A 24,570-nucleotide genomic window follows, 5' to 3' on the forward strand; every position below is an offset into this window, starting at 1 on the left:
CCTGGGAATGGGCTGCTGCCTGTCGGTACTGCCCGCTTCCTCCCATTCCTTTTCCCCATCCGGCGAAGTCATCGCCGGCTCCAGGCGGCTTTCCCCGACGAGCGAGGCTTACATCCTCCGCGATCTACTGCATTTTCCTTAACCCTTTCTGTCCGCTGGACTGCGGCTCGGTCTCACTTATTCATCCTTCCGTCCCGCGGACGTTCGCCGTGCCCTCCAAGACGCGAACGCGTCCGTGTCCGCGGACCCCTGCCCCCCCCCCAACCTGTGGCTTCCCGCATCCGTCCTCTCCTCCCCCGGGAAAGCTTTGCGGGCCGACGTTCTCCTCTCTGCGGGTGGTGCGACTCTCAAGGTTTACGGGCTTCGCGTCCTCCAAGCGAGCGAGCTTTCGCGAGGGGCAAACACACCGGCCCCAGACGACTGTCCGGGAAACGTCCCTTCCTAGAGCCCGAAGCGGGCGACCCCGCCAGACCCGCTGCGCGTTCCGGGCCTCCGTGGGGAGCGACTTCGCTCCGGCGGGGGCACGGCAACCTGCCCCCCCGCCCCCGCCGCGCCCCCGGCCGGCGCCCGCCCCCGCGCACCGCCCGACCTCCGCCCCGGCGCCCGCCCCGCCGCGAGCCCGGCCGCCGCGCCGCCGCCTCACAATGGCCGGGGGCCGCCTCACCGCGCGCAGGGATCCCGGCCACGCGCGCTCCCCGCCCCCACCCGCCGCCTGCCCGGGCCCGGGCCTTCGCCCACCCCCACGTTCCCGTCGCGGCGCCCCTGACACGGCGGAGAGGGAGGCGCAGCCAGCCGCTCTGGTCGCGGCCCCACCGCCGGTCGGACGGGGGCGCCGGGCCGCCGCCGCGCAGGGACTACTTTCTCTCCCGCGGAGGCACTACTTCGCGGAGGCATCGGCGTGGCGGCGCGCACGGCATGGCGGCGGCGGCGGCGCGCCAGAGGTAGAGGGACGCCGGCCCGCTCAGGCCTCGGCGCGGCCTACACGCTTCGCTCGCCCGCTCCCGCGCCGCGCCCCGCGCCCCGCGCCCGGCCATGGCGGAGCCCTCGCCCGCCCGACGCCCGGTGCCCCTCATCGAGTCGGGTAAGACGCGCCGCCCGCGCCCTCCCCGCGGCGCCCCCAGCCCGGCCGCGGTCCCCTCCCCGCCGCCGCGCCCGCTCTTGACCGACTCCCCGTCTTCCCGCAGAGCTGTACTTTCTCATCGCCCGGTACCTATCGGCCGGCCCGTGTCGGAGAGCCGCCCAGGTGAGTGCGGGCCCCGCGGGCGGCGGCGCGGGCCGCCGCGTCCCGGCCCCGGCCCCGGCCCCGCCGCCGCCTGGGGCGCGGGTGGAGGGCGCCGGGTGGACCCGGGTGCCCCCCGCCCTCCTAACTGCGCGTCTCGTCGGCTGCAGGTGCTGGTGCAGGAGCTGGAGCAGTACCAGGTCTGTGCTTCGCGGCGCCCGCCGCGCCCGCCCCGCCGCGTCCCCTCGTGCCCCCTTCCCTACCCTGCCGGGGCCGCTCGCCCAGCTCCCCACCCCAGCCCACCCCGCCGCCCCCCGCGCGGCCCGCGGCCCCCCGCCCGGCCCCGCGCGCTGGTCACGCGTGTGCGTCTCGTGCCTTTGCAGCTGCTGCCGAAGAGGTTGGACTGGGAGGGCAACGAGCACAACAGGAGCTACGAGGAATTGGTGAGATTTTTGACATTTCCATCCCCGTGTTTCCGAGCACCCGCTCCCCGCCCCCTTGTCGGGGCTCCTGCTCGCGGGGCGAAGTGGCCGAGCGCTGCTCGGGGGCGACCCCGGGAGAGCGGGACTCCCTCGGCAGGTTTTGTTTTGTTTTGGGGCGGCCAGGTTTGTTTTGGGAGGAAACGGCTCGGGGGGGTGGCTGGCGGGAGGTGGGGGCGACCCTGCGCCGCGGTTTGCGGTGGGGTGGGTCCCCAGGTGCGGCTGCCTATGGTGAGAGCCGGGGGCGCGCGTGCGCGCGGGCGGGGTGGGGGGGGTAGGTGCCAGCCACTCAGCGAGCTGCTCTCATCCTTCTGTTTTCGTACGCGACTTGTAACTCGACCTCTGATTGGTGTTCCCTCTTTTGCCCCGCCCAGCTCCTCTAACCACTTGTTCCCTAGGAATAGAATGGTTGGTTTCTGAAAGGTGGAGAAATGTTCTTCTCTTGAGCGTGTTTTTCTTACCCCTCGGCAGCGTCATAAAAATCTTGCTGTTCTGACAGTATGCCATTCCTCCAGTACTTTTGCTTCTCCAAACTGTACAGTACTTGTTGCCTTAGAAAACTTACTTTGATGAATTTTTGTATTGGTAACTTAACGTAGGCCCTAACTGTGCGGCTTCTCCGTTTAGAGCACCCTTAGCGTCTTTTCATTTTCTTTTTGCTTCTCTTTTCATTGCACCTTGTCAACTTTTTGAGTTGCTCTCACGATGTAGAATTAGGTCTTGCCCACTGGTTTGTCCGATGAAATAAAACAATCTTTAGGAAAATATTTTTGCCAACTTGTGTATTAGGAGAAAGGATTTCGTTAGTTAACCAGGCTGTATCGGCATCTTGTGTGAGCAAAACAACGGAGGACAAATCAAAATCTCCTGAGTGATCTATTACCACAGTTCTAATACTTGTAATAGAATTCGGTAGTAGGATACGATCACTTCTTGGATTAAACAAAAGGACAAAAAGTAAACGGGGATTTGTCATCTGTATATGAACAGTTAAGTATTATTGACAAAGTCTGGAGAAAGGATTTTATTTCAGTCATCAATTGTAATATTTACTGATGTAGAGTTTTTTGAAGCAAACACTTAAAAGTGAACAGTATTTCCAAGAAAGTTCTAAAAATTCTGCATCGTGACAGAATTGAATATGTTATTTTGATATTTAAGTCTAGGAAACGTTTAAAGGACTACTTGTTTTACACCTGGTGAGAGAAAAAAGTGTTATCAGGGAAGCAGAAGTGCATTATTGACAGTGCAGTTGTGCTGTGGAAGAGATAATTGTGTAAATTTTGAGATGCTATAACTACTGGAAAACTTTTTAAATATTACACTTTTGGCTTTTCTGTTAGAATTGCTTGAAATCCTACTTAAAATTCTGCTTAGAATTACCCCACATCTCTGTGTTACATTCCTGTGGTGTGGCTGTGAGCCAGGTCATCTCTCATCACCTAGCTCATTGGGTCTGGTGGAAATCCTCTTTGTCCTTTGCCTTCCCCTGCCTCTACCCTCTCCTAGCTGTAAGTGACAGAGGATGAGCTTCCTTTTTTTTTTTAAAGATTTTATTTATTTATTTGACAGAGAGATATCAAAAGCAGGAACACAAGCAAGGGGAGTGGGAGAGGGAGAAGCAGGCTTCCCACCGAGCAGGGAGCCTAATGCGGAGCTCGATCCCAGGACTCTGGGATCATGACCTGAGCCGAAGTCAGACCCTTAACGACCGAGCCACTCAGGATGAGCATCTTGTATACAGGAGAGTTTTTTTTTTTTTGTCGGAGTACGTGAGTAGCTTCTAGTTCTCCAAACCAAGTCCGCTTTTCTTTCAATTAAGCAGTATTTCAGATATACACAAATTGGAATAATGAAATGAACCCCGTTGCCAATTTGCTATCTTTACTTTGGCTTCTATTTGAAGTATTTTTTTTATAAATTACCAGTGGAAATCTTCAAACAGAAAAATAAGAGTAATGAACCATCCACTAGGTACTCCTTATCAGCCTCAGTGATTAGCAAAGAATGTTGCATCTGTTAGCTCCCTCCCGTAGGCTGTATTGTTTTAAAGCAAATTCCAGACATTCCTTTATTTTATTGGTTAATAAGCTGAAGTATTTTAAAGTAAATCTAGACATTATATTTCCTCTCGAAATTCTGCCGAGTGCATCTCGAAAAAATTGAAGGACTGTTTCTTAGACCACCGCAGTGCCAGTGTCTGTCACACTTAAAATCCAAAGAATAATATTCTTTGATGATACATACGTAGGTTTATTTATATATCTAGACCATATTCAGATTTCTTCTTGTTCCTTGGATTTCTTTTTATATTTAGTTAGAATTGGGCTTCAGGTAAGGTCCACGTGTTGTACTGAAATTATTTTCCATCTCTTTTTTATTTTCCATAGTTTTTTCTCCTGAAGAGACTTGAGTTGGTCTGTAAAGTGTTTCACCTTCGGGTTTTGTCTGATAGTTTCTTTATGCTGTTTGTTTCCTTGTGCTGTTAAATTTACTCCTTTTTCTCAGTTCTCATTCTTGGATCAGAGCCATCTGGGAAGCTTTATAAAATCTGAATACTCAGGCCATGTCTCACACTAGTTAAATCAGAATTTTTGTATTGGGACTGGACGTTGGTAGTTTTTGAAACGTTTCAGGTGATTCCAGAGTCACTGCATACAAAGTTACAGTTTATCTTAGACTTAGGACCATGTTGTCACTCCAGCCTGTACTTTGGAAGCAAGAGTATTTTTGCTATTTCTTGAAAGAATTGAGACTACTTATCTGCATTAGCAGTTGGGCCTGTGAATTCGTAAAATGTAATTGGGGTATTTATGATTTATAGGTGGTGAACATGAAAGAGGAAGAAGGAAATGGAGCTATGGAATGGGGCACAGGAGTGAGGAAGGACCTAATTTGTAAAGAAGGAGCATGTTTAAATAAGGCGAACGTGATTCGAGAGACTTACTAATTGAGTAACACGCCATTTTGTAGGTCACTGTCTTCCTTAACCAGTAAATAAAATCAGGAAATCCTTACATTGCAGCCTATTGTTAGAGAATTTATTGTCATTATGCTTTTTCTTTTAAATAATGTTTAATAGGCCTTTAAGGAAAAAAAGTTATTTGTATTGAAATACAAAGTTGAGGGGCGCCTGGGTGGCTCTCAGGACCTGGAGATCATGACCTGAGCCGAAGGCAGATGCTTAACCATCTGAGCCACCCAGGTGCCCCAAAGATAATAGTAATTGTATCAAAGCATTGTTGTAAACATGGGAAAAAAATGGCTTACGATGCCTGGCATGTAGTAATAATCAGCACTTAAAAGTAACGATGTTGGTAAGATGACAAGGCCTAATTGGGTAGACTTCCCTTTTGCTTAATTTATATTTGTAGGGTCTAAATGAGATAACAAAATACAGTCTCTTTTGGCTCTTATGTCTGAATGAATGATACCTGCTATTTACCCATTTATGGGTGAACACATTGTGGGCTGGGGAACTAATGGTGCCTTCTAGTTAGGTGCTGAATAATGGTAGTGGTGTTGTTATCTATGAGTTCCTTAGCCTTGACTGTGCTACTTTATGTAAGTAAGCTCTCCATACTGCATAGGGCTTGAACTCAGTATCCTGAGATCAAGAGCGTGCTCTACCCTGCTTTGAAAGAGGATAGTTATTAATTACTTTGTTTTCAGAGGCTCACCTAATCATAACAGTTATTTGCATCTAAGGGACAAAAGTCACATGAAATTTTTTCCTTTCACATTGTCTAAATCCTTACACATTTTTGCCATTTGGTTCTATTGATGTCTGAGAGGGATTGTTACAATCTTCATCTGTAACTGTAGAGTTGTCTTTTTACTTTTTCCAGTTCTTTATGTATGTTAGTGGGTACGTACAAATTCATAATTGTTATCTTCCTATTGCATTAACCTTTTTAGAGCAGTTTTAGGTTCATAGCAAAATTGAGCACTGTCCCCTGTAAGTGCACAGCCTCCCTCGTTTTCTGCATTCCCCAGAATGGTACGTTTGCTGCAGTCAGTGAACCTATATTGACCGCCCATAATCACCCAAGTCCATAGTTTACATTAGGGTTCTTTTATATTTACAGTGGGTGCTCTTGGTGTTGTGCATTTTGTGGGTTTAGACAAATGACACATATCCACTAATACAGGATCATACAGATACTGCCCAGAAATCCTCTGTGCTATACCTAATTATCCTTCCTTCCCTCCTAACCACTGACCTTTTTACTATTCCCATAGTTTTGCCTTTTCCAGAATTTGACCTTTTTTTTTTTTAAATTAGGAAATGTTCTTTCTTTCTCTCATAATAGCTTCTTACCTCAAAGTCTGACTTGGCCTTAGTACAGCCAGCCCTGCTTTCTCTCTGTTAGTGATGGCATAGTGCATCTTTTTCTGTCCTTTTACTTTTAGTAAAGCAAACATTTTCCCGTGTCTCATTTTCTAAGTATGTCTCCTGTAAACAGCATGTAGTTTTATTATTCAGTCTTCTCCTTGGAGTCTTTAGTTATAATTTAAGTAATTAGTATAATTACTTAAATAAAATTGTGTTAAGTCTACCAGGTATCTTTTTTATATATTCCCATCTCTTTATTTCTCTTCTCTTTTGGATTAATTATTATACTATTCTTTATTGCTTTTTAGGTATATATCCTTTTATTATTTTAGTGGTTACCCTAGAGGTTACAATATGTGTTGACCATTTAGTTATTTTACCACTTCCCAAGTAAATGAGATTAAAACTGTTAATTCTTACTCTCCTGTCCTTTGGGCTATTATCATATTTTACTTTTACATATGTTATAAATTTTTCCAGATGTTACTGCTGCTGTTTTAAAGTTAATACTCATTTGCTTACCCACCATCTACCTTTTCTGGTATTTTCAGTTCTTTCCTATATTCCCATGTATCTTATCTGTGATTATTTTTCTTCAGTCTGGACAACTTACTCTGTTACTTTTAATGAAGTTTTGTTGGCAATGGCTTTGGTTTTCCTTTTTCTTACTTATTTTTGGTTTGAAACATTTTTGTTTTGTCTTTGTTTTTAAAAGTTGTTTTAAAGGTGAAATTCCCGTTAGTGCTTTTTTTTTTTTTCCCTTCCCTTTCAGCTCATTAATAGTGAAAAATTGGCAGTCTTACTATTATTTCTTTCAAGATAATGCTTTTTTTTTTCTGGCTGCTTTTTAAGATTTTCATTTTGTTTTTGATTTTTAGCAGTTTTACTGTGATGTACCATAGTTGTTATCTGTTCCTGCATGAGAGGTTACCCCAAAACTTCACTTGATCTTAGCCAAAAGGCCGAGAAGCGATGAGGTTACCCCAAAACTTAGTGGCTTAAAACAACGCAGATTTATTATTAATTATTCCAGAATTTATGTAAATTAGAAGTCCAGGCACAGCTGAGCTGAGTCATTTCAGTCTTTATCAAGGTTGCAGTCCAGGTGTTGGCCAGCTCTGGGGTTTCAACTGGAGACTTGATTGTAGGTAAGGTGAGGGTCTGTTTCCAAGCTCACCTGGTTTTTGCTAGATTCAGTTCTCGGGTTGTTGGACTGAGAAGTCTCGGTTCTAGTTGTCTATTGGCTGTCCTCAGTTCCTTGCCAGTTGTCTATCCAACAAGGCAGCTTGCATCTTCAAAAGGTGAAAGCTGAATAAGGAATAATAATCTGCTAGTAAGACAGAAGTCACAGTAATGGAAGTGGTATCCCCTCAGTGTTGAGTGTATTCTTTTGGTTAGAAGTAACTTACTCTAGGGGAAGGGATTTGGGATTTCACAAGGTTGTCAGTACCAGGAGGTGGGGATCATTGGAGGCCACGTCAAAAGTTTGCTACTACGTGCACCTAAGTACATTTCTTTGCATTTACTCTGCTTGAGGTTGTTCAAACTTCTTGAATCTGTGGGATATCAGATTGTCTAATGTGTAATTAAAGTCCTAAATGGAAATAATAAGAATGGGGCGGAAGAAATACTTTGAAGAGATAATGGCTGAGCATTTTCAACATCAGGGCCTTCTGTGGGTCCACTCTTGACTACTCCCTCTCTTGATCAGGGGTCGCGTTTGGCTTTGTGTATCCCATCATCTTCTGAAGTATGCTGGGCAAAGAGTAGAGGTTGAGGTAATACAATTAGCCCTAGTAAAGGATGCACCCTTTTACTCTAAAGTTCTTAATGTGAGAGGCTGGGTGCATCTAATTTGTGTCCTATCTGCTTGTCTCTGGGTTCTGTTGCAGCTATAGGTACATTTGGTTCATCACTGGCTTCACATAGTTTAAGGATTGGATCAGGATTTTCCCTTCCAGCAGAGTTTGGGGTTTGGGCACTGGTGAGATTTATGAGCGAGCGAGTGACCGGTCTATTTTTTTAAGTAGGCTCCACATTCAGCATGGAGCCCAACACAGGGTCTGAACTCCCGGAGATGTCTATATTTTATAGCCAGGTTGCTAGCTTCCCAAACCTTGAAAGAGCTTGCTCTGTTTTATAGTCCAATTGCCAGCTTTTGGGTTGCTGAGATCTCTTTGCTCTCCAGTTGGGCCCTTGGCTTTCTACTCTATTTTCCTATCCCTAGCCTTCAGAGGGCCTCTGGAGTGCACTTGGTGTGGACTGGGTCTCCCTCCAGCTGCTCTGCATCCCATTTTTGGCCCTTTGCAATTGATGAAGGCCCGTGGGGAGAATTGGGGTGGTGTAGACACTCTTGACTGAGGGCCCTCAGCATTCTCATCAGGCCTCAGACATGCCAGCCCACAGATGGCTGTGAAGTTTAAAAGTTTGGCAGGTTTTTCCTTATTCTCATCTGTGGTCAGTTTTTCCTGCCTCTCTGCTAGGGATGAAAGCAGCTGTGAATCTTTTTCTGGTCACAGAAGGGCTCACCAGTTTCTGGGGCGTAGTTGATGTCAACTTGTTTTCTCAGCTCTTTGATGGGTTTAAAAATTATTTTCTTTCTTTTTTTTTTTTAAAGATTTTATTTTATTTATTTGACAGGGACACAGCAAGAGAGGGAACATAAGCAGGGGGAGTGGGAGAGGGAGAAGCAGGCTTCCCGCCGAGCAGGGAGCCCGATGCGGGGCTTGATCCCAGGACCCTGGGATCATGACCTGAGCCAAAGGCAGACGCTTAATGACTGAGCCACCCAGGCGCCCCTAAAAATTATTTTCAAGCTAGACCAACCTGTTCTCATTGTTAAAGTGAGGGCAGTAGCCTCACACATTATCTCCTTTTAATAGTTGAAATAAATGACTACTTTCAACTTAACAAAATTACGTGGGACATGTAACTGTCTGCAGTCCTCTGTGGGTACACTTAATTGTCCTTCCTGGCACATAGTTGGCTCTCACTGTTCATTGAAAGAATTAATGTGGGTGGCCTAATGCTTAGTATATTTTCCTGTTGAGAACCAGCCATCACCACTTTGGTTATTAAATGATTTTTTTTTTTTTCTATGATCTTTGATTTCTTAAAATCTCTCCGAGACATGGGCTTCATTTGTAGGTCAGAGCAGTGTTCAGCACTGGAATGGCTGTGAGATACATGGAAGTTGTACATCCCTTTTTTAAGTTCCTTAGACTATTTCAGTAGGAAGGTACAAAATAGCCTCTTTGAGTCATATTGACTCTCTTTCCTTTATTATGTAGAAATGCAAAAGTGGCATTTTGAACACAAAACTTTTGTGTTACAGTTAAGTAATACCATAGCAGAGCAGGATGAATTGTGTGCGCAGTATTTAGAATTTGGCCGAGACTTTGACTTTGCTTATTATTTGTAATGGGGTAGGTGAATGAGATTTGGATGGGAGACTCTTAACTGCTTAGAAAAAATCCTCTATGTTGATTTTATTTTATTTTATTAAAAAAATTTTTTTTTTTAAGATTTATTTATTTGAGAGAGAGAATGAGAGACAGAGAGCACGAGAGGGAAGAGGGTCAGAGGGAGAAGCAGACCCCCCGCTCAGCAGGGAGCCCAATGCGGGACTCGATCCTGGGACTCCAGGATCATGACCTGAGCCGAAGGCAGTCGCTCAACCAACTGAGCCACCCAGGCGCCCTCTCTATGTTGATTTTAATCAGTTTGCATATATTTGGCTTTAAAAACTTTTAGGGGCCACTTTGGCTCTAAACCTCTTCAGATACTCCTTGATTATCTTGTTAACGTGCCATTTTTATTAGGATGCAGTATAGCCAATTGCAAGGATCCAGTGATGCTGGAGAGTTGTGAACTAGACAGCCAGGGTTCTTATTTTTAGCTTTGTCGTTTATTAGCTCTTTGCTTCTGGGCAAGTTATTTAATGCCCATATCTGCATTTTCTCATCTGTAAAATGCAGATGAGTAGTTTGGGGATATAGTAAGTTAGTCTATGTGAAGTACTTAGAACAGTGTCAGGTAGAAATCACTGTGTACATGTTAGCTGTTATTAATGTAGTGAAGAGTTAAATTAGTCAAAACCGTAAAAGCCTTAGAAGTGTACCTTGTACATTGTTAAGTGTGCAGTATTACCTATTCTTTTTGCAAATGTGGAATCTGAAGTCTTAGAAAGTACCTTGTCCAAGGTCCCGTAACTAGTTAGGTAGGGCTAACTAGTACTTTTCACCATACTGCCTGAGGGTCAGGAGAGTCTACTACCCCCCCCTTACTTTAGTTTCTGTTAGTTAAACTATCATTGGTATATTTTAGGCTGGATTCCACATTGAGAAACTTTTGCTGGAGAAAGACTTTGTGGTAGAGCCTCAATTTAAAGCCTTATATTTTGTCTATATTAAATTTTGCCCATATTTATATGTAAATGTTTGAGGATCTTGGTAGTGGTCTTTATGGGGGGGGTAACTGAAAAGTGATGTAATTAATTAGTTCATTAGTCTTTTCTCTGTAATCTGACCAAAAAGTGTCCTAATATTAAATAAAAATTGCTGTTTATTGTAGAATATTTAGAAAATGCAAAAGCAAAGAAAAAATAGAAAATCATGAGAGCGAGAGGTGTTTATTTTTCTTCATATACGCTAAAAAAATAGGATCTTTTTTTGAGAGCGCATGAGAGCGTGAAGGGGGAGGGGCAGAAGGAGAGGGAGAAGCAGGCTCCTCACTGAGCAGGGAGACCAGCCCGCCACCAACGCCGTTGCTTGATCCTGGTACCTGGGATCATGACCCGAGCCAAAGGCAAATACTTCACTGACTGAGCCACCCAGGCGTCCCCCAAAATAATATCTTTAAAAAGATAGTATTTTGTGAATTTCTTTCCATTTCTCTAGGAAATTTTATCTAACCTTTTGTTTGTTGGACATTTGGTTGGTTTCTAGGTTTTTTTGCTGTTAGTGATTCTGTGAATACCAAAGTAAGATCTGTGTATCTGTGCATTTATTTACATCTTTTGTAATTGTCATTTATCATAAATTTCTAGAAACTGAACCATTGAGTAAAATGGTTTGTGTTTTTTTTAAAGTTTATTTATTTATATGTAAATAATGAGCTCTGCACCCAAGGTGGGGTAGGAACTCATGACTCCCAAGACCTAGAGTCCCATGCTCTTCTGACTGAGCCAGCCAGGTGCCCCTCAGTAGCTAATGTTTGAGTCATTTTTTGCCAAGTACTGCACAAAAGTTAAGAGCTTTAACCTGTATAATCTCACTTACTTTTAGCAATCCTATTACCTTGTCTGTATTGTGATTTCCTGTTTGAGATGAAACTGAAAGGCAGAAGTAACTTTAGTGAGGTTACATTCCTAGGGGGCAGGTCCAGCTGCAAGCCCACTTTGTGTGATACTCATTCATGAATGTATGATGCATTTATTCAGTAAGTGAAAGCCTATTGTATTCAAGGTTCCAGGGAGACCAGTGTGGATGAGATGGGCAAGGCTCCTGGTTTCCTGGGGCTTTACACCCTAGGGGTAACCAGAAGTAGCAGGCAAGGTACTGTAATACAAATTCACATTTGTATGGTGATGGAGATTGGGAAGGGGGGGTGGGGAGGGACAGCTTTTGTCCATGGGGTGACACTTGTCTTGAAGGATGAAGAAGGAAAGTGAAGCCATGAGAGGATCAGAGGAAAGAGTAGTTGCCCTCAGTCTTAAAAACCTGCATAGCTCTTTGCCGCATCTACTGCGAGAATGAAGATCATTGTCAGCAGTCAGACTGTCGACATTTCAGAAGATGTCAACATCACTCTGAATGACACAGTGTTACTATGAAGGGCCCCAGAGGAACCCTGAGAAGGGACTTCAGTCACATCAATGTAGAACTCCGTCTCCTTGGAAGAAAAAGAAGAGGCTCTGAGTTGACAGATGGTGGGAGCTAGAACAGAACTGGCTACTGTCCGCACTATCTGTAGTCCTGTACACAAGGTGATCAAGGGTGTTACACTGGCCTCCTGTTAAAAGATGAGGTCTGTGTATGCTCCCTTCCCCGTCAACGTTGTTACTCAGGAGAATAGTTCTCTTGTTGAAATCTGAAATTTCTTGAGTGAAAAATGTATCTACAGGGTGTGAATGAGGCCAGGTGTCACTTTCTTGTATCTCAAGCCCAGGAAGATGAGTTAATTCTTGAAGGAAATGACATTGAACTTGTATCAAACTCAGTTGCTTGGATTTAGCACAACCGGTAAAAACAAGGATATCAGAAAATTTTTGGGTGGTAACTATGTTTCTGAAAAAGGAACAGTTCAGCAGGCTGATGAATAAGATTTAAGTTGTCTAGTTATAGAAACAGCAAGATGGCAATTGATTTTTCAGACTTAATTTGTGATATTTTAAAGATGTAATAAAAGCAGTACTGATTGGGGGCTTTTTCTTAAACGAATAATCCTTTCCAACTATTTGGCAATTAAACCATTGCAGAAGTAAAAAAAACAAAGAAAACCCTGCATAACCTCTGACCCAGCAGTTACATGCTTAAGACTTGTTTTTTTAAGGAAGTTTGTTTTGTGCCTGTTGATAATTCATCTTTTCTGAATTGCCTTTTTATATCTCTTACCTGCTTTTCTACTGCTGTCTTCCCATTTTGTAAGAATTCTTCATCTCTCTAGGTTCCTTTAGTCGGCCACATGTTCTAGGTTCCTGTCCAAGCTTGCAGGCTGCTTTTAGTTTTGTTGGGAGCTTTTTTTTTTTTTTTTGGAGCTTTTGTTTTTACGGAGGTTTAAGATTTTTACTTTGGTTACATCTGTTAATCTTTATTTTGTCTTTAGGGTTGTCCTTAAAGCCCTTCTGCACTCCAAAAATTAATATTATAAAAGGTGGTATTATGTGTCTATTCATCGTTATTATTTTCCAGTCCATATGTAGTTCCTTTGTAATGTCTTTATGTTCAGTTGATTTGAGCGTATGGTTGGTGTGAGGTATGAATCTAGCCTTTTCTAAACTGTCCGTTTGCAAGTACCATTTGAGTCTTCTGTCCTTTCTCTACAGGGACTGTGGTCATCATCATGTACTACATTTTGGCTGGCTTTCGTCTAGACTTTCTTCTCTGTTTCTGTAACATTCTATACTGTGTTAGTGATCAGATTTTATAATACATTTCTTATTAAAATGGTTTATCAAATTCCCTTTGCTCAGCATTTTAGCTTAAAAAGAAGATGATCCTTAAATACACAGTGTTATGTTTTCAGCCAATTTGAAAGGAATTGAACCAGTAGCTGTGCAGCTGTGGATCCTTTCTGGCTCATTACTCATTGGGGGACTAATATTTCTATTCTGAATGATTTAATTGTATTTACTTAAGAGTTCATACATTTCAGGACTCTGCAGCTGAACCTAGAATCTCTATCAAGTGCAGGGCTTTTATTTGACTTTTTGTAAGCTCTTGTTTTGTTTGTATTGAGTTTTATGAATTTGCTTTAAAGACATAGCTAAAATGAATAGGTTTTATTTCTCTTGGTCTTTTAGAATATGGCAGACTTCTTTTTTTTTAAATTTTTATTGTTACGTTAATCACCATACCTTACATCATTAGTTTTTGATGTAGTGTTCCATGATTCATTGTTTGTGTATAACACCCAGTGCTCCATGCAGAACCTGCCCTCTTTAATACCCATCACCAGGCTAACCCATCCTCCCACCCCCCTCCCCTCTAGAACCCTCAGTTTGTTTTTCAGAGTCCATCGTCTCTCATGGTTTGTTTCCCCCTCCGATTCCCCCCCCTTCATTCTTCCCCTTCTGCTTTTTTTTTTTTAAACATATATTATTTGTTTCAGAGGTACAGATCTGTGATTCAGCAGTCTTGCACAATTCACAGCGCTCACCATAGCACATACCCTCCCCAATGTCTTATCACCCAGCCGCCCCATCCCTCCCACCCCCCACCACTCCAGCAACCCTCAGTTTGTTTCCTGAGATTAAGAATTCCTCATATCAGTGAGGTCATATGATACATGTCTTTCTCTGATTGACTTATTTCGCTCAGCATAACACCCTCCAGTTCTATCCACATCGTTGCAAATGGCAAGAGCTCATTCCTTTTGATGGCTGCATAATATTCCATTGTATATATATACCATATCTTCTTTATCCATTCATCTGTCAATGGATATCTTGGCTCTTTCCACAGTTTGGCTATTGTGGACATTGCTGCTATAAACATCGGGGTGCACGTACCCCTTCGGATCCCTACATTTGTATCTTTGGGGTAAATACCCAGTAGTGCAATTGCTGGATCGTATGGTAGCTCTATTTTCAACTTTTTGAGGAACCTCCATACTGTTTTCCAGAGTGGCTGCACCAGCTTGCATTCCCACCAACAGTATAGGAGGGTTCCCCTTTCTCTGCATCCCCGCCAACATCTGTCGTTTCCTGACTTGTTAATTTTAGCCATTCTGACTGGTGTGAGGTGATATCTCATTGAGGTTTTGATTTGGATTTCCCTAATGCCAAGTGATGTTGAGCACGTTTTCATGTGTCTGCTGGCCATTTGGATGTCTTCTTTGGAAAAATGTCTGTTCATGTCTTCTGCCCTAGAATATGGCAGATTTCTTGATGAAATGATAAACTAAGTCTGGCTAGAAGATGTTTTGCATTAATATTGAAAACTGTGATCTTTAGTATGTTCATGTGGCTGAAATTGTTCCTTGACCAGTACTTCACTATTTCATAGCTTCTTTGGACTGTGGCATACTCATACATTTTGAAATGTCCTGTCTCTTCTGCTTTAATACATCTTGTGAAATATTAAAAAAAACAAAGAGGGTTGACTTTTTGGGGCGTATTTGTCTCTTCATTAAGTTCCATGTAGGACTCAGGCTTTAATTAGTCTTCACACAGGTTTATTTTAATTATGTTCTGCTTAGAAAATTCAGTTACTTTCATTATGTTACAACGAAATAATCTCAAGTTTAGTGGTTTCTTTTCAGAAGTCAGCTGATTTATGGATAAAGCCCCTGAGTATTTTGCCTTTTGTATTTTATTCCTTTCAGATGATCTTACTACCTATTGTGATGGTCAGTCAGAACTCCCTATGAAGAATATCAGAAATCTTAGATTTTCTTCTTCTGAATAATTTGTAATTTGGAAAAAATAAATAGGGCTTGCTGTTTTGCTAAGTAAGGGAAGAAGAAAATGATATTAATAGGTTACACAGAATTACTAACTAAGGATATGTCCTTTGGTATTGGCTGAAGCATTAATAGCATTTTCCAGGTAAGCCTCACTTTATGGAATGGCTGGTGGATGAGTTTGCTTCAGATTTTCAAATTGGTGGGCAGTGCTGGTAGGATTGGTGTGATTGCGTAGCACGTGATAGGAGGCTTATGGGATGCTTTACTTGCTTAAAAGCAGGGGCCTAAATAATAAAGTTACAATGATATCTTGTAAGTCTGTAGGTGGAATAGATGGGTGATTTAATGGTGTCATTAAGGCCTTGGTCTCTGTCTTTTTGATTGGGCAGTTGACATCTTGGCTTTTTTCTTCTCAAACTCAGTTTTAATGGTTGCTATCATATCCTAGAAATGATGGGAGGGAAGGGTTCTTTTATTAGGGAGTAGAATTTTTCAGGAACATTGCCCTGCCTCAGAAAGTTTCTTCTCCGTTTCATTGCCCAGGACTACATAGGAGGGTCCTGCCGAAGTCGGGGGAGATAGTGGCTGTAGGGTGAGCAAACCTGGTCTACTCCGGGAAGCTAAAACTAGTTCTCTTTCCTGAATTAAAATCAGTGCTTTTGAGTGAAGGATCTTCATGCCAACACTAGATCATTTCTCTGCCTACGTCCTTTTGGATAACCTGAGGGTTAATCTCTTTTCCCCTTTTACATCTATAGCAATATTTATCTTGCCATTGACTACTAAACATGCATTTCTTTATAAAGCTTAGAAAAGAGGCCAAGAACTTCTGTGGCATCAGAGGCTGAGGGGAATTACTTAAGGAAGACATCAATTTTTTTTTATTCTGTATCAAAGACTATGCTGTCACTTCTTATTTCATTGTGGTACTGTATGCCCATTATATAGGAGTTGTGATATGATGTGGTAGTTATGTGTTTTCCCTTGTAAGGTTTCTAGATGCAGTTTAATTGAGGGAAAGCTAATGATCAGATAGGAACATATTAAAGATATTAAACATTCATTCTAGATCCTGATTATAGTATCCCAGACTTTACAGAAAAAGCTACTTTCTCCCATAACTTTCCAGTTAGACAGGTTATCTAGACCCTACTACCACTTTGTTGTATAGTTGCTACCCTGGGCTTGAAGAGGCTCATGCTCACAGCAGTATTTAGTGATAGTGATAGTAACATGGTGATCCTAGGAGTATGGCTGATACACTTTGTGAGAGTGACTGTGGCTACAAAAAATAAGATGGTAGAGAGATTGGCTATTTGATGTTGGAAGGAACTTAGTTCTGGCCTCATTCCTGAGGATGTTGTATAACTGCCTTACTCATTGAAGTCGCTGGTAAGAGACTATTACCAGTCTGCGTAGGACTTGAAAATAGTGAAGGAACATTATTTATCATATTGATTTGGTCAATATGATACTAACTTAATAATCCAGAACCATTTTCTTTTCTTTCTTTTTTTTTTAAAGATTTTATTTATTTATTTGAGAGAGAGAATGAGAGCATGAGAGTGGGAAGGGTCAGGGGGAGAAGCAGACTCCCTGCTGAGCAGGGAGCCCGATGTGGGACTCGATCCCAGGACTCCAGGATCATGACCTGAGCCAAAGGCAGTCGCTTAACCAACTGAGCCACCCAGGCGCCCACCATTTTCTTTTTTTAAAAAAAATTTGAGATTGAGAGCATGTGTGTACACGAGCAATGGGAGGGGCAGAGGGAGAGGGAAAGAATCTCCATGCTCAGTGTGGAGCCCAATGCTTAGTGTGGAGCCCAGCGTGGGGCTGGATCTCATGACCCTGAGATCCTGACCTGAACTGAAGTCAAGAGTCAGCTAATGCTTAACTGACTGAGCTGCCCAGGTGCCCTTTGTTTTTGTTTTGTAAGATTTTCTCTTTAAGCAATCTCTACACCCAGTGTGAGGCTCACACTCACAACCATTTTCTGTTCATCATTTTTGTTGCCTGTATTGGGACTAGAACCACCATACTTTCCAGAAATACCTTGTTTTATACAAAAATAGGTTAGCAAACTTCCTCCCCCTTCATTTTTTGATGATTGTGCTAGAATCCTCAGAAATGCAATGAATCTATAATTCTTTTAGGGGATTACAGCTGCTGCCTGGAATCCATGTTCCTACAACACCTGGACTTAGCTAAGTACACCTGCCTATGTTGAAGCCTCCTATTATTTTAATGATCAGTTTTATTGCTTCTTCAACTCAGGCAGCGAGTGTAATCTAGAACGTTTCCCTTCTAGATCATTTAAGAGATAAAATAAGACCATGTTTAGCACTAGGAAACACTCTGTTTAAAATTTTCTGTCCATACATTTTCTATTAGAGAAGTTGTTTTTAGCCATGTCTGTTATAGCTCGTCTTTAAGAACCAAGTCTCCACTCAGGAGACAGGCTTGGTTGTGTAACTTCAAAACTTAAAGCCAATTATATAAGTTATCTATCCACCTGGATAGTAGAAATCTTAAAACTATTAGAGTGATTTTGTGCCTTATAGAAGCCATATTGCCATTGCTCAAAGTCATTTTATCTTAAGCTTTTTAGATATATAGGTTGGTCAGTGTGAGTACTTCAGTGGGGGGTTTTGTTTTCAGATTTGCATTGCTGACAAGTTCTTAGATCTGTGATTTTCTTGGCCCTGTTGGAATTACTTTCTAGTTCTTTCTATCTCTCCCCTCCCATGATGAGCTCATTATCTACAACAGTTTTTGGACTTTCACATGCTGACACTTGGAAGCACAGAGTCCTAATTAGTATTAAGAAACACTTTGATGTCTACTTGAGCTTTGATAGGCCTTTGGAGTTTTGCTGTGGGATATCTGTCAGGGTAGGAAACAGAAGTCAGGTTGAGAAGTTGAAGATATTTTATTTAGCCTCTTCTGTCGTCATTAGGGCTTATGAACAAATATTTTAAATATTCTATTTACTTGAGAGAAAAAGAGACCTAGAGTGGGGGAAATGGGAGGGGGTGAGGGAGAGGGAGAGAATCTCAAGCGGACTCCATGCCAAGCATAGAATCCTGTGTGGGGCTCCATCTCACGACCCTGAGACCATGACCTGAGCTGAAATCAAGAGTTGGGACACTCAGCTTTTACATCCGGGAAGCGTCAGGTTTAAGCTATGTGATTAAAGAAGCTGAACTAATTGTTCCGATGGATGATAGAAAGCAAGACATGATAATCAAGAAATTAAGGTGATATGGGTGAAGTCCTGTTTGTTTAGAATCCTGTGGTGCACTGCCAAAAGGTGATCTTAAATCTCAACAGCTTGGGTATTGAGTGGCAAATAATGTTCTGGAAACTTTCAGCGAGGTGTTTTCAATATAGGTCTGAATGTTTTTGCCTAACTATGGCGTTTAAGTAGAGAATAAGTGAGCACTTCCTTGCTTGCTATAATTAAATAAAATGCTGGATTCATCTGGGGGGGAAAGAAAGTTGGACACTCCACTGACTGAGTGACCCGGGTGCCCCACAACAACTTTATATTGAATCCAGGCTTGTTTTATATTTGAATTAATGCATAAGAACCAAAAATGAGATCTTGAGGTATGTTTCAGATTTCTTAAATTCTACATATTAGTGAAATCAAATGGTATTTTTCCTTCTCTGACTTATTTCACTTAGCATAATACCCTATAGTTCCATCCATTTTGTTGCAAATGGCAAGATTTCATTCTTTTTGATAACTTTTTGATAACTGAGTAATACTCCATTTACTCCCGGGCCATAAGTTTTTGTTTCTTCATTTTCTTCTGGGGTATCTTTTTCTTCTGTGCAGCCTCCTCTTCTGGTTTAGGAACAATCTGGTCTTCTTCAGTAAGGATTGCTCAGTGTGCCAGGAAGAGCTCTTGTGTGGGTTAATCTGACCATGAGCCCTGTAAGTTCTACACTGCACCTTGGGGGCTTTGTTCACCTGGATGTACTCAATGACTGGAGAATCTACATCTAAACCCTTAAGTTCAGCATTACTCTCTGCATTGTTAAGCATGTGCAGTAAAAATTCAGCACTCTTTTTGGGCCATGACCCTGTGTGCAGCCCCACTGTTTGGCCTAGGCACACCTACCACCTCCACCATTGTAGCAAGGCAATGGCACACAAGGCTTCTGCAAAGTGACATCCTTCAGATACTTAGTGGCTTTTCAGATAAGTGTACCCTTGATGGCCTGGGCAGTTGCACGTGTGTTCTTAAAGTGAACACGAAGATTTGAACCTCTTGGTTTGCATGATTTTGTAGGGTTTTCTGTCTGGGTCAAGTGAACAGCGATCACCTCAATCTGCTTCGGGGAATAGCACCCAACTGTTTTCCAAAGTGGTTGTACTGTGTCCTGTCCCACCAGCAGTTTCTCCATGTTCTTGTCAATCTTGGTCTGGCCAGTACTTTTAATTTTAGCCATTCTAACAGGTGTGTATTAATACCTCATGGTTTTAATTTGTGTTTCATCAGTTACCAGTGAATGATGTTGAGCATCTTTTCGTCTGTGTGTGTGTGTGTGTGTGACATGTCTGTTCACATCTTTTGCCTGTTTTTAAAAATTAGATTTTTTTAATAATTGAATTTTGAGAGTTTTTTATATTCTAGATACAAGTCCATTATCAGAGATATGCTTTGCAGACTTTTTTTTTCAGTCTGTGGGTTGTCTTTTCATGCTCTGAACCGCGCCTTTTGAAAAACCAGAAGCTGTTAGTTTTGATGAAGTCTAGTTTATCGGCTGGTTTTTGTGTGGATTGTACTTTTGTTGTCATTAGAGATCTTTATCTAACCCCAGGTCATAAAGATTTTCTCCAGTGATTTCTGTGATAAGTTTTTCAGTTTTAGATTATGCATTTATTTTTTTTTTAAAGATTTTATTTATTTATTCGACAGAGAGAGACACAGTGAGAGAGGGGACACAAGCAGGGCAGAGGGAGAGGGAGAACCGGACTCCCCACTGAGCAAGGAGCTCGATGTGGGACTCAATCCCAGGATGCTGGGATCATGACCTGAGCCGACGGCGGATGCTTAACAACTGAGCCACCCAGGCGCCCCTCTAGATTATGCATTTAGATCTGTGATCTGTCTTGAGATAATTTTTGTTTATGGTGTGATGTATGGATCAAAGCTAATTAAAAAAATTTTTTTGGCAAATGGATATCCAGTTGTTCCAGCTCTGTTTGTTGAAAAGATTATCTTTTGTCCTTTGTGCTTTTGTCAAAAATCAGTTGCCCTCATACAATGATTTCCTGAAGTCAAGTATTATTTTTATACCTCAACTTTGTTTTTTGTTTTTTTTTAAAGCTGCTTCGGCTTTTGTAGGCCACTTGCATTTGAATATGAATATTAGAATAAAATTGTCATTTTCTGCAAAAAAGCCTGCTTGGATTTTGATTGGGTTGGCTTTGAACCTATAGATCAGTTTGCTGTTTATTTAGATCTTCTGTAATTTCTTTCAGCAACGATTTGTAGTTTTCCTTGTACATGTTTTTCACATGTTTTGTCAGACTTATCCCTAAGAGTTTAATATTTATTGATAATATTGTAAATAATGTTTTTAAAACTTGTTCTCCAATTTAGGTCTTGTCCAATAAGCATGTGGCTCCTGATCATCTGTTGCAAATCTGCCAGCGCATTGGTCCCATGTTGGATAAAGAAATTCCACCCAGTATTTCAAGAGTCACTTCTTTACTTGGTGCAGGAAGGCAGTCTTTGCTACGTACAGCAAAAGGTACCTTAATTTGAAGAAGTGTTCTGCTTTGTAGCTTAATAATAATTATAATTGTGAAGTAATGTATGCATTGTGGAAGAAAGGCGATATGTAACTATAAACCATGCTGTGGACTATAAAATTTTCTGCGTTTAGCATAGACATTGAATTTTACTACATAAGTGTTTAATGGGTCCTTCTGCATTTAAAAAAATGATAAAGGTTTAGATGTTAAGCGAAAAAGCTTGAATTTATTCTGAGATGTGTTTGAGGTTTTATTGATGTGAGTTCTTAATTTTCCATTTTGTAGCTCACTTATAACTTCATTGAATGTAATTGTATGTGTCTAATAAACTCTTTAAATGCTAGAAGTATTTTATTTGGTATTTAGATTCTGAAAGCCCTTTGTAATAAGGGGAAGTGATTTTTTAAATTGGTAGCAGTTTGAAACAAGCACCAAAAATGTACAATTGCATGGTTCTTTTTCATCAATTTAATTTTTTTGCGAAGTTATGTGGTAGCAAAATGTTTGGAATTGCTGTTCTTTTTCTGTTAGCTTGGTATAAATCACCTAGACTAAGTATATGTATGTGATATGATCTATGTATACAACATGGCTGAACTGCTAACGGGCAAGAATGTTGGCTCTTCTGATCCTGAGTGTGTGTCACGTGCACTCCCCATGATTACCTTTATTCTGATCCTGAGTGTGTGTCACGTGCACTCCCCATGATTGCCTTTAAGATCCGTTGCTGAGACGCTGCTGCCGCCTAGGTGCACCAGCAGGGTAAAGCTTGACTGAGGAAGAACAACCCTCCTTCCTGCTTCCATGCCAGCCTGGTTTGTCAGCTTTGGTTATTTCCTCGTGCTCTGTGGCCCTGCCACACTGTGGCTTGGGTCAGGAAACTGCTCTTATGCTCCCTTCTCTGCGTCCCCGTTCCCCTTGTAATTATTCTATTTTAGGTTGTTACGTAGTAGTTGCCTGAGTGGCCTGTTTTCCTCTGTTTTCTTTACTTGTGTCAAGCTCCGTGTCGTTTTGTGATGAGCACTGCTTTGGAACTGGCAGACCTTAGAAGAGACTTAAGCCAGCTGCCCTAGGGTAGGGGCCCATATTTCTCTGTTTTGTCCTGGCATCAAGAGAGGACGCCTTGTAACTGCTCTTTGGTCATGATAGTGGTAATGAATCCTTTCATGTAAAAAGTAATGTGTGTGTTAGGTTGGGGCACCCGAGGCTCAGTAGAGGTTTATATGCCTTCCTTCCCTTCCTCTTTCATTTGTGAAGAAGCTAATTTCTGGCACAGCATAATCTGTGTTCTGCTGCTATCTCCTATAGAGGGGGCAGATGTTTCTTCTTAGTGTATTTGTTGATAGGTCAAAAAGGGACGGGACTCTAGAATTAGCGTTCACACTCACAGATCCTACGTGCTCTTAGGTAAAGGCTTATCCGTGATCCTAAAACAAGAGGAAAGCCATTTAATTTTGTCAGTATTTCCTAAGGAGATTAAAGTCATGGTAATATTGGCCAAAATTAATTTTGAAACTCCGTTAACATTTTAAGGATTTTCGTATCAGTCAAATAAAATTTTTCTTACAAAAATTTCCATTTTGGGAAAGTTGGATCCGTTGTGATTAAGATCTCTTACCATTCATATCGTGTGGTGTAATTCTGCATTGACGAATAAAAACTTACTCGGCATAGACTAGGACTTGGGAGTCAAAAGATCTGGTTTTACGGTCCATCTGGACTGGGTCATTGGCAGCGGGTCTCTTGAAAGGTCCCAGAACCTTTGAGCCTCAGTTACCTCACTTGTGCGTTGGCGATCACACCTACCTCACAGGGTTGTTGTGAGGATTCAATGAGATGATGTACGTGGAAAGCACTTTGTACACTGTAAAGTGCTGTACTCATGTTAGCTGTTGTTGTTGTATCTGAGATGTCTTAATTTTTTTTTCCCCTTCAGAAATAGTCTAATAAACCTCTAGGGCTTTTCTGTTAAAGTATATTAGTTGGTAAAACTTTGAATAAACAGTTTGTTACAATATACGTAAGTATTCTATAAAATCTTTCTTGGGGTTAACTTTCAAGATTTTATGTGTATCTAAAATTCGTTTTAAAGACTGCAGGCACACAGTTTGGAAGGGCTCTGCCTTTGCTGCTCTTCACAGAGGAAGACCTCCAGAAATGCCAGTGAACTATGGTTCCCCACCCAGTCTTGGTGAGTGAGTGTGGCTTGGCACGTGACCGAAACCCAGCTTTTAATTTCTTGACCGACTTTGTAACGGCTTTGTAACAGCTATATTAAAATTTAAAAGGAAATACTGGTAGTGTTGTTTCAGTAGTGATAAGTACCCATTTCCAGACTTATTGTTTTCCTAAAGTTATTACTAAACGTAGTAAAAATTATTGAAAGATAATCTTATGCTAATAAGAAGCCCATAATGGTGATTATAGTAGAACAGAGTTGGGGAGAAACTAGTATCCTTAGGATTTCTTGAACATAGATTCTGTGACCCTCTAGAAATTGTGGAGTTTTTCTTCGTTTTTTACATTATTGGCTCTTCTTAACCATTTTCATTGTTTTTATTTCCTAGTGGAGATACATCGAGGAAAACAACTCACAGGGTGTTCCACTTTTAGCACAGCATTTCCAGGAACTATGTATCAGCATATAAAAATGCACAGAAGGATTCTTGGACATCTGTCTGCTGTTTACTGTGTAGCATTTGATAGGACAGGACATAGAATCTTTACCGTGAGTTAATGTTTTAAACTCAATTTGGTATCATCTGGAGCACTTCAGTGTGCATTAGAATCCTGTAGGCGATCTTATAAAACATGTAGATTCTGTGGTTCCCATTCTCAGGGATTTTGACTCCATAGATCTGGGGTGGGGCCCATGAATTTGCATTTTTATTAAGTATCCCAAGTGATTCAGATGCAGATGGCCAGGCCTTGTGTAGTGTTTGTGAGACATTGACTTAGTGGTTCATGGGCATGATCATCAGGGATCTTAAAAATATGCATGCCTAATACTTCCCTTCCATCCCATTCTAGACCTACTAATGAGGGTAGTTTCTAGTATGTCCAGTAACCAAAACAGACCAAAAAAGCTTCCATAAAAATCCAAATCTTTGCAGGTGATTCATATTCATATTGACTACTCATTGATCCAGGGAAATTGATTACTTGAACAGTGAAAGATTATTTTATTATTATTATAAAACTATGTATAAATATTTGTAATCTAACATTTTAATATTTTAAGGGAAGATTACGATGGGTCAGAAGTTTAAGTTTCCTTTTTCAGTTGTGAGATTCAGAGTAGATACTAAAAAATTTGCTGAGTTAGATGGATGCTGGCTGGTGCCACAAATTTGAGACCCTGTTGTTGGGTTATTTAAAACGAGGGTGCTAGTCCCGTTCTTTTTTAGTTGTTTTTGAGATTGCCACTCAGCCGGTGAACCGTAGGTCTGTCCTAATGCATATCAAATTATTTAGCTTGATGTGAGCAAAACTGACATTTAACCATTGTTAATTGAAATAGGTGAGCCATGAACTTTTAGTTGAACTCACTGCTTGGCGGGGAATTTTGGGAAAATAGTATTTATAATGTTGTCTGATCCACAGAAATGAAACTTCATAGTATCTTTACAGAGATGTTATT

At 41.9% G+C, this 24,570-nt stretch overlaps 1 protein-coding gene across 3 annotated transcripts in view; it reads left to right on the forward strand.

The window, feature by feature from the left end:
• The first annotated feature begins 741 nt into the window (after positions 1-741).
• Positions 742-24,570, forward strand: part of BRWD1 (bromodomain and WD repeat domain containing 1) — a 107,243-nt gene continuing 83,414 nt past the window's right edge. For 2 of the 3 annotated variants that reach the window (XM_064578781.1, XM_064578784.1), the window contains exons 1-7: positions 742-1,081; positions 1,185-1,243; positions 1,390-1,419; positions 1,603-1,662; positions 20,776-20,926; positions 23,023-23,121; positions 23,498-23,658. In XM_064578781.1, coding sequence (XP_064434851.1) covers positions 1,033-1,081; positions 1,185-1,243; positions 1,390-1,419; positions 1,603-1,662; positions 20,776-20,926; positions 23,023-23,121; positions 23,498-23,658 — 609 coding nt within the window. In that variant the 5' untranslated portion in view covers positions 742-1,032. The remainder of the gene's footprint in view (positions 1,082-1,184; positions 1,244-1,389; positions 1,420-1,602; positions 1,663-20,775; positions 20,927-23,022; positions 23,122-23,497; positions 23,659-24,570) is intronic. The other variant, XM_064578783.1, reaches the window with a different exon arrangement.

The sequence above is a fragment of the Mirounga angustirostris genome, unplaced genomic scaffold, assembly GCF_029215605.1.
Source record: "Mirounga angustirostris isolate CCGP_5_RB_7025 unplaced genomic scaffold, mMirAng1.0.hap1 SCAF_1, whole genome shotgun sequence".
In the NCBI taxonomy this organism is placed as follows: Eukaryota; Metazoa; Chordata; class Mammalia; order Carnivora; family Phocidae; genus Mirounga; species Mirounga angustirostris.